At 40.2% G+C, this 14,915-nt stretch overlaps 1 protein-coding gene across 2 annotated transcripts in view; it reads right to left on the minus strand.

Moving 5' to 3' along the window:
• The window catches only part of Htr4 (5-hydroxytryptamine receptor 4), a 172,375-nt gene that overhangs the window by 8,757 nt on the left and 148,703 nt on the right, over positions 1 to 14,915 (minus strand). The window contains exon 6 of one of the 2 annotated variants that reach the window (XM_004631275.3): positions 863 to 938. The exons of the other annotated variant lie outside the window; for it this stretch is intronic. Coding sequence (XP_004631332.1) covers positions 878 to 938 — 61 coding nt within the window. The 3' untranslated portion in view covers positions 863 to 877. The remainder of the gene's footprint in view (positions 1 to 862; positions 939 to 14,915) is intronic. 2 annotated transcript variants of the gene reach the window in all.

Genomic DNA, 14,915 nt, shown 5'->3' on the forward strand with positions numbered 1-14,915 from the left:
CTTCAGATCTGTCACATGGGCTGACAGATTCCTCCCAAAAAGACTGCTCCAAAATCTTGTCTTAAAAGTAAAGACTTTGCTTCACTCTGAAATCCTAATTCTTGGGGGAAAAAATGAAATGATTTTATAAAATACTACAGTGGTAGACTTATGTCCTCAAACATTTTTCTATACATACGGGGGACATAATGTGTCAACATATGGGTGACAAAAATGTGTCAAAGTTACATCACCAGTCAAAATAAATGTACCACTCTGGTGGAAGATGTTGAAAATAGAGAAATCTATGTACACTGTAGGCAGAAAGTATATGAGAAATCTTTGTATCCCCTTTTCAATTCTTTTTTCAACCCTATAACTGCTCTAAAAAATCCAATTATTTCTTTAAAAATGTTCTTGAGTTAGCGATAATCATTTGTTTAAGAAATATGTGGGAATCCACCACTCATAGCCAAGGATACAAGAAATGAATAGGTGCATGGGAGATAATCCAGCGCCTCTGACAGCCACAGTTACACTGGGTGGGCTCAACCCTGCCACAGCACTCATGTTCCTTGAGACTTGTGCAGGGAGGACTTTTAGACCAGAGAAGAAGCCAAAAACACCATTGAGAAATGGAGAAATGTACCATAAAATAAACCTCCCAAACTACATGAATGTTTGGCTTCAGGTCAATAACAGATTAAGGTCCAGAAAGAACCTTAGGCTTAGCAGACCTGCCAGCATGTGTTATGTTTCCCTGTCCATCCCCAGTTGTATTCAGTGAGGACAGAAGAGTGGACACAAGCTATAGACATTTTGAGTGAAAAAAAGTGAATGAATAGACATGGACAGAACACAACACACACAGGGACAGACTTACAGAGCACGTTCAGGGTTAGACAGGAACCGGTCTACTGCAGAAGAGCAGGAGGAAGCTGGAGATAGAGGAACAGCCACTTTTAGTTGAAACAGAAAACAGCCACAGATGAGGAAGAGCCAAGCAAAAGTTGGGGGGAAAAAGAAAGAAAACACTGATGTTATTAGGTGACCCAGGCTTACGTGAGTATTCCAGTATTCTTAAAATATTCTTATGGAAGCATAAAGAAGGAGGGCAGTTATTGCATGACATGGTTATCCTAAATTTATGTTTAAAAGCCTGTTTTGTAGCTAATATCTTCTATGAGTCTTGTAGCAACTTGGAACACATGCAGGGCAGGTTACCACTTCATTTCACTAAGTAATGAGACTGGCCCCACTTCCCTCTTTATTCCTTAACCCCCTGTGATATGTCCACGTTGAAGAACCTTTAAAAATACAGTTGGATATAATGATATTTCCTGCATACACTCATTTCTGACCACCTCAGAATGATTTTCCTGGTCTCTCCTGAGTCAACATAGCAGTTTCTGCTTCCATCATCCATTTGACAATATGAATTGCCCTGTGGTGGCCTTTGTTGTGCCTTGTACAATAACCATATGAACATTTAAATAGCAGTTGCCAGGTAAATTACAAGTTCCTTGGGGAAAGGAACCACGACTGGTGCAGCTAGCACCCTTAGGCGTCTCCCTGGCCACTGGCTGAGCAATGCTGGTTGAGAGTCAAGCAGGCAGAGTTCTAATCTGAGTTCCTCTCGCTCCTTAGTGGCCCTATAACCTCAGACTTAGTACTCCTGAGTGTCCTTGCCTATGACACAGACAAAATCACAGCCCTTCCCGTTGTGAGTTACGCCGAATAGCAAATGACGTAAGGAGCAGCCTTCACGCGTGCACCATGCTTGCGAATATCAACCGGGATCATTTATCCACACTCTCACCTGCTTACACAGTGATCTAGACTCTTTATTTTCACCCTTTGGTCTTTCATCATGCCTTACCGTACCCTTGATGTCTTTAACTAACAAAACTGTCTAAGGGTTGCCATCTGAATACTATTTTTCTAAAACTTCCAGTTTTAGCGATCCAAGTGAAAATTGGAGAAATTCAGAAACTTTGAACCATTCTTGATAATTGATTAGGGATGTAACTATCTGAATATGTGTTTTCATAAAATGCTTTTCTGGGAATCAGATTTCAAGGGAATAAGGACCCACATGCATATTAGGACATTTGAATTTTAGTGAACAAAAGTTTGCTGCAATTGCAGCATTGTTGCAGATTGTCTACAACTAAGTGTGTCGAGTATTTGCATGGGACCGGGATTATGCATAGGATAATATTATCATCAGTTATGACAAACCACTAGTACTTGGCAACTATATGTTGCTTTATTGGAGTTTACTAATAATTTAAATTTTATTAATGCTTATATGCTATTAATATATTTCCTTTTAAATTTAGTGATATTGTTTTCCTTGGGTATAACCTTGTAAGAATCAAATGACTAAACTTTTCAGTATGGAATAAATTCTGGCAAAGAAGTTTCTTTGTCAAAATTTTGGAAGTACATATAATGCTGCTAAACATATTTTCCCAATGCCTTTAAAACTGGGAGGTGTCCTTACAGTGTCACATCTTAAATAGATGGTAAGATGAAGTTTAAGCATTGCTGTAATATAAAAATTTGATACCCAGAAACTGTACAATTGTATAGTACTCCTACCCATGCCCAATATCAATTTCCTTGAGTCAACAATAAAGTTTCCAAGATCTTTGGCTGTTTGCTTGTTCACTGCCTAGACTGAGCACACAAAACCAAGCAAGATGAATCTATGTCTTCACGTATACAGATTGCCACTAAGCCTGTACTGCAAAGCTTGATTTTACAAAGTCAGTGGAACCATTATTTTACTTTTTCTCCCCACAAGCCATGAGGTTGGTGTTTTTATGGTAAATAGAAGGTCCTGGCTCCTCCCCTACCCTGTCAATATAGAAAAGGTTTACATGACTACACTATCCCATACTAACCAGTCAGCGTTACCTTTCCTAAATTCAGACATGTTTGTCACAGGCTGGATCCTAGCCTCTCAGCCCATGATACAGCTGAGCCAGACTTTGGGAGGGGTGTAAATGGCAGCTGGCTTGACTGTTTGGATGGTGATGTGACATGGTACAGAATTGCCTGGTGGTCAGCTAACTGCCTGACAGCAGGTGTTAGAAAAACTCAGAGCCAAAAGGATGAGGGTTCCAATACAGATAGAGGGAGGAGGCCAAGCAAGAGCAGGGATCCTAATATTTGAAACTCAAGGCCTTGCTCCAAATGCTGAGGTAGCTCCTGGACCTGCTTTGACATTTTAACAACTCTGACTTTTCTTTTTAATTCTATCCTATTAATCCTGAGATGGACTCTTTGCTACTTCAAAGGGCCTTCTACACAAATGCTGAGGGAACCTAAATTTGTTTGCCATAACCCAAAAGAGAGAAACACACCTGGTCACCCTCTAGGGGTCTCTGCTGTGGTGATGTGAGATCACTGCATCCTCTTAAACTGAGAACTCTGTCTCCCAGACAACACCTGGAGAGTGAGTCTCAGAGCCACTTCTAAACAGAATTTATTGTCACCATTAGAGGCAGACGCTATTTGCTTGTGCTAGCACAGGAACTCCTTCCACAAAGTGCACTTAGTTTATGTTGCCCCATATGTCAAGGCCAGTGCTGAAGTTCCTTAGGAGTGATTTTCATTATTTTTGCAGCAACTTAATCATAAAACACAAAAAGATATACTGTCTAGCAATAGAGTTTCACAGCCATGAGCCCCCACCCCAAATGAGCTCAAGCTGGTTTAAGTGAAATGGCATGGTAATATGTAGATATTAATAATGCCTCTTTTATAAATTAACTGAGATGTTACCCCTTTTTGGTCATCAGCCGATTTCAATGCTATACCACTGTGCTCTTATGAACTTTCTATGAACATCTCTCTGAGTGCTCTTTGCTCAAAGGACACTTGATACTGTCTTTGGCTCAAATAATCCCCAAGAGTTCTGATCTGAGCACACCAGCTCGGCCATCAACTATATCGAGGCTCTTCACCCAAACACTCCCTTACTCCGGGTACCTCTGCTTGTCCCTAGTGGCAGGCTGAACTCTGGCAGGTTTTGCAGCCAGCTCTGCTGAGCGGAGAGACCATTGGAAGGCTGGTGGCTGCTTTTGATGAATCTCCTGCTGCAACATAAACAATGAGCTCCTGCAGGGTGCTGGTGGGAGCTGTTTGTTTGGTCAGGTCTTTTTTCCACAAGGCTGGGTCATCAGCAGTTGGCTGGTTACAAATGCAGTCCTAAAACCAAATGGCTGGAATCCAATTATCCCAGCTTCCTGTCTGCAGAGCCCTGCCAGAGAGGAACAGTCATGTTTGTCTGCATACTCAGACCCTCAGGACTCGCACTATATCACTTGGAGAAAACTGACAAATAACAGATCCTCCCTTTTTTGATGGAAAAGCAATGCGGTGTGGAAAGAGGACTCACTGGTAGAGAATGCAAAAATCTCCATCTCCATTCCACATTCTGTCTCTTGTGGCTCAGTGGCTCTTTCCTTTCATGAGCTTCCTTTTCTCATTCTTCAAAGGGAGGTGATATCAAGCTCTAATGAGAAGATGTGTGCAGGAGGGCTTAAGAAATTCTAGCGATGGCGATGATGATGGTAATGATAACAACAGTGATAGCTGCCAGTGGTTGAGTGCTGGCCACGACCAGGACACTGTCCTAAGTGTCTGATGTGCACCACCTCATTTAATACAAATACCTTCTGAAGAGTTGATGAACATCAAATGATGATACTGATAAGGACAGCTAATACTGCTCCAATATTACCCCTCCCAGCATTTTATACATATTAACGTATGCAAACTGTAATTATATGAAATAAGTACTATTATTGTCTATACTAAATATACAAAGAAAATTGTATATAGAAGCTAGATAACTTGCTCAAGATCACACAACTAGTAAGAGGCAACAAAGATTCACACACAAGTGCTCTGACAATAGAACTGAAGAGATACCAAACTTTTTCTAGCATCAGTAGACTTTTCCTACGAGGGCTGGATGTAAATGTTTTGGGCTCTAGGACCACAAATAGCTACTCTCCCATTTACCAGGAGTTTTTTTATTTCTTTTTTTTTTTTACTTGTTTTGTTTTGTTTGACATTTTTTGTCACTCTTATTTGTTTTCATAATTCTTTTGAATGTAAAAACTATCTGTAACTCAAAGGTCTTCCTCTAAAAGTGTGTAGTCTCTCAGAATCGCTCAAGAATAATTTCATGGGCTGACCAGACAGCTCAGTGGACTAAAGTATCTGCTTAAGCAAGCTCAGGGGCCAGGGGTCAATCCCTGGGTGTGCAGCGCCCACCCTACCCCTGGGGCGCCCTGAGATGGCCACTGAGCCTGGACATGATGACTCGTGCCTATAATCCCAAGGTTTGGGAGGCTGAAAACAGGAGGATCACTATGAATCTGATCTGTGTATTGAGACCCTGTAGAACCTATACTGAATACATAAAAAAGAGAGAATTTCAGCTTTATAGATAAATAAAACGATTGAGGTCATTTAGTAAGTGCCAAAGGCAAGATTCTAATTGAGTTCATTGGCTTTCAGAAAATGTTATCAACCCATGCCACACTATCTCCATATTTTCTTTAAAATGTAAGACATTATAATTGATTCAGGGAGGTTGTACTTGCCACGCTGAATTTCCAATAGAATATACTTATTCCTCCTGAAGTAGACTTGGGCGGAAGTCAGCAGGCTGAGAGTTAGCTATCCCAGTGCCTACTACAGTGCCTGACACAAAGCAGGCATGGAATAAGTATATCTCCATTGGGTAAAATAATTCTGAATTCTGGTTGGATTGTCATTCCTTAAGATCTCGTCCATTTTCCAACTCTCTTGGATGTCATAATTAAGTTAATGAATGAAAACAATGACAAATTCCTTATCTAGCTTGTAGAGAACACATACAATATTATGATATAATTTTTATAAAGTTTTTTGGAGGGAAGAAACATTTTATGTGATGAAACATCTTTAAAATGGAAACTATTCTGTTGACCAAAAATACACTGGAAAAATGTACTTATGAGTTTGTAGTGAATATATCACTAACCAAAGGCAGGACAATAGGAGTACATTATAATTTTGTCATACATTAACATTTTTGTATCTGACAACATAATCTCATGTTAAAACAGAAATTTTATTTCTTTAACTTTGAATTTTTACTTTTTAAAAAAATTTTATTTGTATGTGTGTGTGTGTGTGTGTGTGTGTGTGTGTGTGTGTCCAGCTCAGCCCACCAGGGGGCGGGGCTGGCTGGCATGTGGTGCTGGGGGATTGAACTGCAGTCCCTGTGCTTTGCTAAGCTTGTTCTAAGTAGATGCTTTAGACCACTAAGCCATCTCACCAGCCCCTGAATTTTTACTTTAGATAATAAATAAAATTCTTGGCAATGCTGTCAAGTTTATGCATCTGTCCAGATTTTAAAGGAAAGGGGTGTATCTATATCTATCTATAGCAATATAGCTATATATCTATATATGTATATGTATATTTATCTATATTTCCAATCATCAGGCTCCCAAGGTTTTTATTTTTTATGTATTTAGTGCAGAGTCTACAGGGTTTCACTACACAGATCGGACTCATAGTGATTCTTCTGTTTTCAGCCTCTCAAGCTCTGAGATTACAGGCACAGGCCACCACGCCCAGGCTCAGTCACCGTCTCAGCATGCCCCAAGGGTGGGGCTGGCAAGGCACTCCAGAGGTTGAACCCCAGTCCCTGCACCTGCTTAAGCAGGCACTTTAGTCTGGTGAGCTATCTGGCCAGCCCTTTCCAAAAGGGTTTTATTATGCCTTAAATGGTCGCACTATAGTAATACTGTTTAGTGTAGTTTACTCCTTTCTTGGAAAGAAGAAAGATATAAGCTGCTGGTGTCAGTGACCAGTACCAGGTTCCCAGGCTCCTCTGTCAATGTGATGTGCTGGTATACCTCAAGATCCCTCGCAGAAACCCACGGTCCTTTACCACTTTGCTGCCAGTTTGACCATATAGGTGTGCACACCCATCGGTACAATTCCTTGCCAGCCCAGATTGGTTGCAGTGACCAGCGCTTAGCAAATGTAGGAGTAATGGTAGTCACACAGCGCAAGAGCACAGTCTTCCGAGTTGTCTTTAGTTCCAGGCTAGGCCTGCACAAGCTGCCGTAACAAGCCCTGAGTATTATCGTGTATCATCTAGTGTAATGCCTGTGGTGCACAGCAGGTGTTTAGGAAACCTTATTTATTGAAGAGAATCATGGTGATTATATTGATAACAGTTACTTCTTACTTTTTAGAGATGATTAGTAAGGTAATTTCATTTCTACTATTCCCTGAAATAGTCTATGTGGAATTGTGTGCTAGATGGCAGATTTTACCTGGTTCTGCTTGCTGTTGTGTTGGTGTTGGTCACTTCATGTCCAGCTAGCTAATTTGAACATTTCTTTTTAGTATGTGGGCTTGTGAGCATCCATGAGGATTATAGTTGTCACCCCAGGAATGTTCTGAGTCATATGGAACATTTTTTAAACAGTTTAAAGTCACTGGATTTATTTTCATGGACATTGAAGTCCATGAAATAGGCCTTGGTTTTCCCTGATAGGTGGTGGGAGAAATACTTGGTTAGTGGGTTGCAGCGAAGCAGGAAGAGGTCACAGATATCCCCTTTGAGCTGGAAAAGAACTTGGAACATGACCCTATTTTAGTTATTCTACTCTGACCTGGGCACTGTGCTGTAGGTACAGACATTATAATCAATGAGCAGCTGGAATCACTTGAAGTGTTTGAGTTGAGTAATTGAAAAACATGGAAAATTTTAAAGGAGAATACTACTTAATGCTTTTTGTTATCTACTATAGTTTGTGTATGTGTGATTTTAAAAATAAATTTAACTTGATGGGGGTTAGGGGAAAAGGAAGGGGAAATAAGCAGAAGAAAGATACGTTATGTCGAGGAACCCAGTAACCTTCATAAATGTAAACAGTAGTAATTCATAAACATGAGTTAAGGTTAATAATATCAGCAAGAATGAAGATGGGGAAAGGAGAATTAAAGGAGAAGGGTGGCAGCGAAGAAGGAAAGGGGATTTTATTTTAATTTAATTAAGTTAATTGGTATAGTTTAGGAATATACAATGATCACATTTATCATAGGGAATTTGTACCTGCACATGATACAACTTGATTTGTTTTTCCTTTTTTCTCTCTCATTTCTCTTCCCTTTCTTTCTTCAACGCCTCTTCAGGAAGGGAATTTTGAAAAGAAAGAGGTCTTGTGCGTATGTAACTAGTTGCCAAAATGGCTGCAAATTGTATATGTCTCAAACATATACTAATAAAATAAAAATTGTAAAAATGTGACCTGACAATGTGTGGAGACATAAAAGCAAAAAGAGGTAGAAGGTAGTAGAAGTTACTTCAGTATGAAGTGATGAGGCATAAACCCTGAGAGTGAGCCACGAAACCAGAGAAACAGGACTGGCTAAGTGATTTTTAGGCAAGAAAATTTAGGGACTAGATGAAAAAAGTTGGAAAGTACAGAAATCAGAGACCACGTCCCACTTGGAATGTCAGGTAAACAAAGCACCACTAGAAATAATATTCTGAATTTGTTATTAAGCCTCATACATTTTAGAATGCTGGACTTACCACTTTTTGCCTAGCATTTTCATTTTGGTGGCCATATCGTTCTTCTCCATTAAAATGGAAACCATCAAAGGTCATTGACCAAAATGTATTTGTGTATCTCGCCTCTAACAGCAAGGAGTTATTTGTAAGATGAATGAATAGCATTTGGTTTGGTAGTCTAGGGAATTCATTTCATGGGAAATTTGAGATCAAGATGAGCAAGCCACTTGCCAGACTCTACTAAGTAGGTAAGTGGCAAAATGCAAGGTAAAATCACAATTCATATTTTTCACATTTCAGACCACACAGTGAAACTATCAGCTGTTGTAGGGAAATTTCCATAACAAAGAACTGCCAGAAATTAGGGAATACATAGACTACTCAGTATGGAGAGGGCAACTATTAGATGAAGCAGAATTCCAGAATGATGTTGATCTTATATCTTTACAAGCCCAAAGTTTTCAGAAGGTTCTGTGTTGATGAAAGAGGTACCATGATAGGAAAACCTTGATAAGATTGCCCTTTCCTGGTTCATTTCACTGACTCATACTCCCCTGACCAACTGCCCACTTTCTATTTAGCTGGGATAAGAGGTCTCCACAGAATTGGTAGCTCAGATCAGTCAGCCAGCAGCTTTTCACTAGAAATGATGAAACCCTGGCTGAGTTCCCTTTCATAAAGCCTTAGTAATTGATGAGTCACAGTCTCCCTATGGCAAGTTCCCGAATCTGGTAAAGAGGGATTGCTATACAGCTTTGGAAAAAGAACGTGGGGTAGGAGGGGGCGGTGGTCTGGTTTCTGGCCAAGAATTTCATCATTAAGTTGTGGCATATGGACCCCATTTGGACCTTCTTGACAAGAAGATCATATACTGACTACTGTCATGCTAATTCAGGGGACCAAAAATGGAGTGAAATGGCACAACTGCTGATGGCCTTCAATATTAAGAAAGATTCTCCTGAAATTAAATGATCTGCTCCCACCGAGTCCTTAAAAATACAGATATGCCTTATCTTTTATTCAAAGGTCTAGATCAATTTAAATGATGATACATCTAAGGTTCTGAAATAGTCCTAGATTATAAATTGTCTTGAAATTTTGGGAATGTGTCTTCAAAGTGTGATGCTTTTGCTTCTGTTACCCATCTTTCAGGCACATGGAACAGTAAAGATTCTCAAAAATAGGCAGACATAGGTTTCTGTCCTGCCTCTGCTTATTATTATTTGTATTGCCTTGACTTAGAAACTTGGTTTCCTTCAATCTCATTTTACTGTAATTCCTATAAAAGAAGAATTATATAAAATAATAATAAAAATACTAATAAGAACTATCGCTTACCTGCCTGGAAGTATTCTAATGATCTAAATAATTTTATTTAAATTAAATAACATCAGGAGTTAAGTGGTGTGGCCCCCTCTACTTTTATCAAGAAACTGAAGCTCAGAGAACTTAATTAAGTTGCTCAGCAAAACCCGACTAATAAACTGAGAAGTGGAGATTCAATCCAGTGAATAATTTTTTGACAATACTGCTCTTCAATAATCAACAAAGTTACATCTCTTTACCCTCTTCTAATGTCAGGTGAGATTGATATTTATGAGACTCAGGAATTGAAGTTTAAAGTAGGGTGTTTTTTTTTTTTTTTAGATCTCCATAACAAGACACTAAATGACAGCAAGACTTCATCTTCCATCTATGCTTAGTATGTGTATCTTTCTTCTGTGACTCTGTAGCCAAATCCGGTACCATCTCTGTCTTCTCCTGAGTAGATTCTCTACGTGCTCCTTGTGTGATCAGATACCTGGCATAGAGAGAGTCACTGTGTATAAGTCCCCTTACTTGCTGCTCCTGGTATCGCAACACCCCCGACATGGAACTGTACATGCTGCTTATGAATTTCAAATGTCATGAAATCCAAAGTAATAATAGTAACAGCTGCACCTCAGTGAAAGCTTACTATATGCCAAAGACTGCATGCACTATTTAGCTGCTTTCACCCACTGAAATCTCACAAGCAACAGTCTGGAAATGTGCTATCAGTATCCTTCCTGTAGTTATCCTTAATTCAAAGAGCCAAGCCACTTGCCTGGAGTCACACCCTCAGGGACTGGTACAGCCCAGATCCCAACTCTTGTCTATCCAATGCTACTGCCCAAGTCTTTAAGCAAAGAAAGTTTCTCAATCTGTGGACTCGAAAATGTAAGGCATAATAAGGTAGGGATGTGCATGCCCATTCATGTAAACAAATGAATAAGGATGCCAGGGGACAATTAGGTATTTTATGATTGCTTTTGAACATCCTCTTTTTGTTTTCATTTTTCTTTTTAATGTATTTGGAACAGGGTCTCACTATGCAGCTCCCACTCATAGTGATGCTCCTGTTTTCAGCCTCCCCGGCGCTGGGATTACGGGCATGCACCACCATGCCCAGACTTGGTGGCTGGCTCAGTGTACCCAAGGGCAGGGCTGGCACAGCATGTGGTGCCAGGGATTGAACCCCGGTCCCTGAACTTGCCTAAGAAGGTGCTTAGTCCACTGAGCTATCTAACTGGCCCTTGAACATCCTCATTTATATCCCACTGATTCTCGCTGCCTTCTTTCTACATCATGGCCTGGTCAACCTCCTGTCCACTACATTTTGCCTCAAAAAATGCCATTATTGGTGAAAGGGTGGGCAATGTCCTCCAGTGACAATAATCCAGTGTGGATTATTGTCAAGTAATCCACATGGTTTGATTCATTTTTACATTCTATAATTACAAAAATTGAAACTGAATTTATTTTTTCAATAGCCAGACATGAACCAGAAAAGAAAATAAACTTGCAATAAATCAGAAAAGCAACGGTATTTGAAAATTCTAATCCTTTTGCTGCTTGCAAGAAATATGATAAACATCTTGATTTTATTCAAAACTGTACCAGAAAGATTTTTACTCTTATCAGAGAGCTCCAGCTTTTGCAGTGGGTAGAGTATTAAAATAGCAGAGCAGCAGCGAGTTTTGGGGCTGAAAGAAGGAAGTGGAATAACGCACTGCAGTCACAGTAAACAATGAAGAGCTCGGAATTCTTCCACACAAGTAAATTCAATGAATCTACTGCGTAGCTTCAGTGCACAAAAACCTCTGTTAGGCACTAGAAAAAAAGGACAAGCAATATGAAGTTGCCGCTGTCCTCAAGGAGCTCAGAATCTGGCGGGGGAGCTCAGAAAGGGCATCATTAACGAGCCCTGCCGGAAATGATGCCGAAATATCAGAGAAGAACAAATGAAGCGCATGATGCTAGCAGACGGTCAGAAGCCTCATGCTCTCCTGGAGGCTGTAAAAGGCTTCGAGTAGGAAGGGGCCCTGGAGATGTGCCACACAAGGGATGGAAACACAGTCAGGTCAGCTAACTGAATACAACAATGTAAAGAGAAAGTCAGGGAGACATGGAGCGTAGATGAATTTTGTTTGCTTTGCAGAGACAAAGAGAAATAACTGAATGCAAAACTATAGACGCTAAACCTAAAAAAAAACCAAAAAAACAAACAAACAACAACAAAAAAAAAACAGCCTTGAATTTGGTTGTCATTTTTGAGGAATCCTTGAGGGTTTAGATGCAGCAATGGTGCAGTCACAGCTGTGCGTTAGCACCCAGGCCAGACAAAAGGCAAAGTCAGTGTAGGAGCATCATAACAGTAAGGATAGAAACAAGGAAATTCCAAAGGGGGGAAAAATTGATTGATTGCGTAACCAGATGAGTTTCCCCTTAAGTATGATAAAGCAAATAGTTTTAATAGAAAATCATGTCTCGCTTGGTTAAGGACCTGTTTCTTTTATTGCCTTTCAATCAGATGCTATTTGGAGTTAACTAACCTAAAATCAGCGAAGAACCACTGAATGAATACATTCTTTTCATTAAAAAATTTTTAAAAGAGTAAAAAATAATTAGAAATTAAACCCAATTTCACTAAACAAAATTACAGAGTTCAACAGTGGTTGACCTATTGCCTATTGTCTTCAAATTAGTTGCTCAGATTACCAGATATAAGCATGCAAAATTGGTTAAAATTATTAAGAATTAAAAAGGAGAGTGAGAAATAATTTAAGCCTTAACTACTCCTTTCAATAGACCAGCAGAAATCAGCAGTACAAGTATCCAAGCCGTCTTGTGTATATACATACGCATTTCTTTTTCCCTTCATTCTTCCTTGCTTTTCTCCTTTCCCCCAACCCAGCCATTCCTTCCCTTTGAACAGTTTCTTTCCCTTTCACAGTGTCTACTGTATCTCATGTTTGTTTATAGAAAGACAACACTACATGGAGACAAGATGAGATGAGATCCACTTCAAGGGTGGCACTTCTGCATAAAGCAGAGAAGCCCAAGGTGGGATCAGGACTCTCAGTAAATGATGTAAGAGAGAAGGGGCTGACTCCATGAGACTGACTTCCAGTTCCAGCTTCCAGTGGAATGAGCATCCTTGGACAACTGCACCCTGGTAGCTTCTGTGACACTCAGTTTATTTACTTTGTGCACATGAAGGGAAGATGATACTTACCTTATAGGGTTAGATGATATCACATGTAAAATGCTTCCCTCAGAGCCTGGCAAAATGTAAGTAGCGGGTGAATGTCATCTAATGCCACCTTCACCTACTTCTTTGATCTCACCTCCTGCCCCTTCTCCCATATCAATGCACAACAGACAACCTCACTCCCAGAGCACTAGCATTGGCTAGTCCTTCTGTCTAATACAGCATCCTCTAGATCAGTATTGGCAAGCTATGACATGCATGCTACAGCGGGCTGTGTGTGTTATTGAATATTCTAAAAGGTTCAGCATTGTCACTGTAGATCAAATATATAACCAACTCCTTGCTTGCCTCTTCCTTTATGCCTTCTTTAGTGATTCCCAGGAACAGTACACTACTTTCTCCTCACTAATCTCCACTTTTATTTTATTCATTTAGTTTTTAATGTATTTGGTACAGGGTCTCACTACACTGCTGCTTAGATTTGTAGTGATTCTTCTGTTTTCATTCTCTGCACACTGGAATTACAGATGTGTGCCACCACGCCCAGTCTCCATGGCTGGCTCAGCACACCTGGAGACGGCGTCAGCGTGGTATGTGTTGCCAGGGATCGACCCCAGTCCTTACGCTTGTGTAAGCAGGCACTTAGTCTGCTGAGCTATCTCACTGTCCCTTCCACTTTTAATTTATGTTCATCACAGTGCATGTCAGTATCTAGACTGCCTAATCCATGTGCACTCATCTCCTTGCTTATTTTCTGATTTTTAGAAATATGAGAAACCTAGTGATTAATAGCCTTCTAGCAACAAATTTTAGCACATGGTATATTCAGGTGACACATTTCTCTGAACACTATTATGCTGTTGAGAGACTTAAATCATAAAACCAGTAGAAACACAAAGCCTAATGAGTCTGCAGATGGAAGTGAAGATAGACAATTTGGAAAGAGTAAGACAAAAGACGGTGTCTTAAGGTGGCTTAGTCAAAAGACTGCCTCTGCAGAAGGTTCTGGAGTGTAGCCCTCTTCCTGCACATGGTAGATGCTTCCCCGCTGGTGAAGGTTCTGGTTTAGGAAGGGAGTTTTAGGACATAGGTGTTTTCTATATGGAAGAAGAGTTTTTGTAAGTGAGAGCATGAGGAAAGGCTTATCATCTGGAAGAAGAGCTCATAGCAGTGTAATGGACACTGAAACAACTTAAGGATGGGTATGTAGAAAATAACAGCACCATGAACCTTCAGAGAAGACTCCTAGCTCAGCTGTTTAGGGCTGTAGGATCCCAGGAAGCTTCCTTCCAGTGTATGGACCGTAATAGGCAAAGTGAGGGATCCTTAGTCCATTTCAACCTTTTATTTAATGGGGTTGTGGAAACTTGTGTATGAGAAAGAGTTCTTATACTTTTCAGCTGGATGGTTAAGAACAGGATAAAGCAAGACCTGTATAACAAGAAATGTAACTTCTGTATCTGACAAGGTCAGTCAAATCCCCTCAGGAATTACCTTGAAACTGTACCGCAGTTTGTAGATCCTTTGTCAGTGTCAGCCATGTGGATGAGTTATGGCCATTGCCTGACCAATTTGTTTTCTGTGAAAGCCTGAGAGAATGTTTTCTCTCCATGTGACTCTCCTTAGGCATACTCTCCATTGTCGATCAGTTTCCTCTGTGGCCCCATAATCTCCTTGATCAGTAAATTTGGGACACAACTGAGTTACAGGATGTTACAGCACAGGTTCTCCTAAGTCCAGTGTCCACCTTGAAATGCTAGGGCCAAAATGTTGGCTGTCCTTGCAACCCTTCTTTTTCTCTAATTTTTGCTCTGCAAGCTT

Source organism: Octodon degus, unplaced genomic scaffold (assembly GCF_000260255.1).
Source record: "Octodon degus isolate 3935 unplaced genomic scaffold, OctDeg1.0 scaffold00040, whole genome shotgun sequence".
In the NCBI taxonomy this organism is placed as follows: domain Eukaryota; kingdom Metazoa; phylum Chordata; class Mammalia; order Rodentia; family Octodontidae; genus Octodon; species Octodon degus.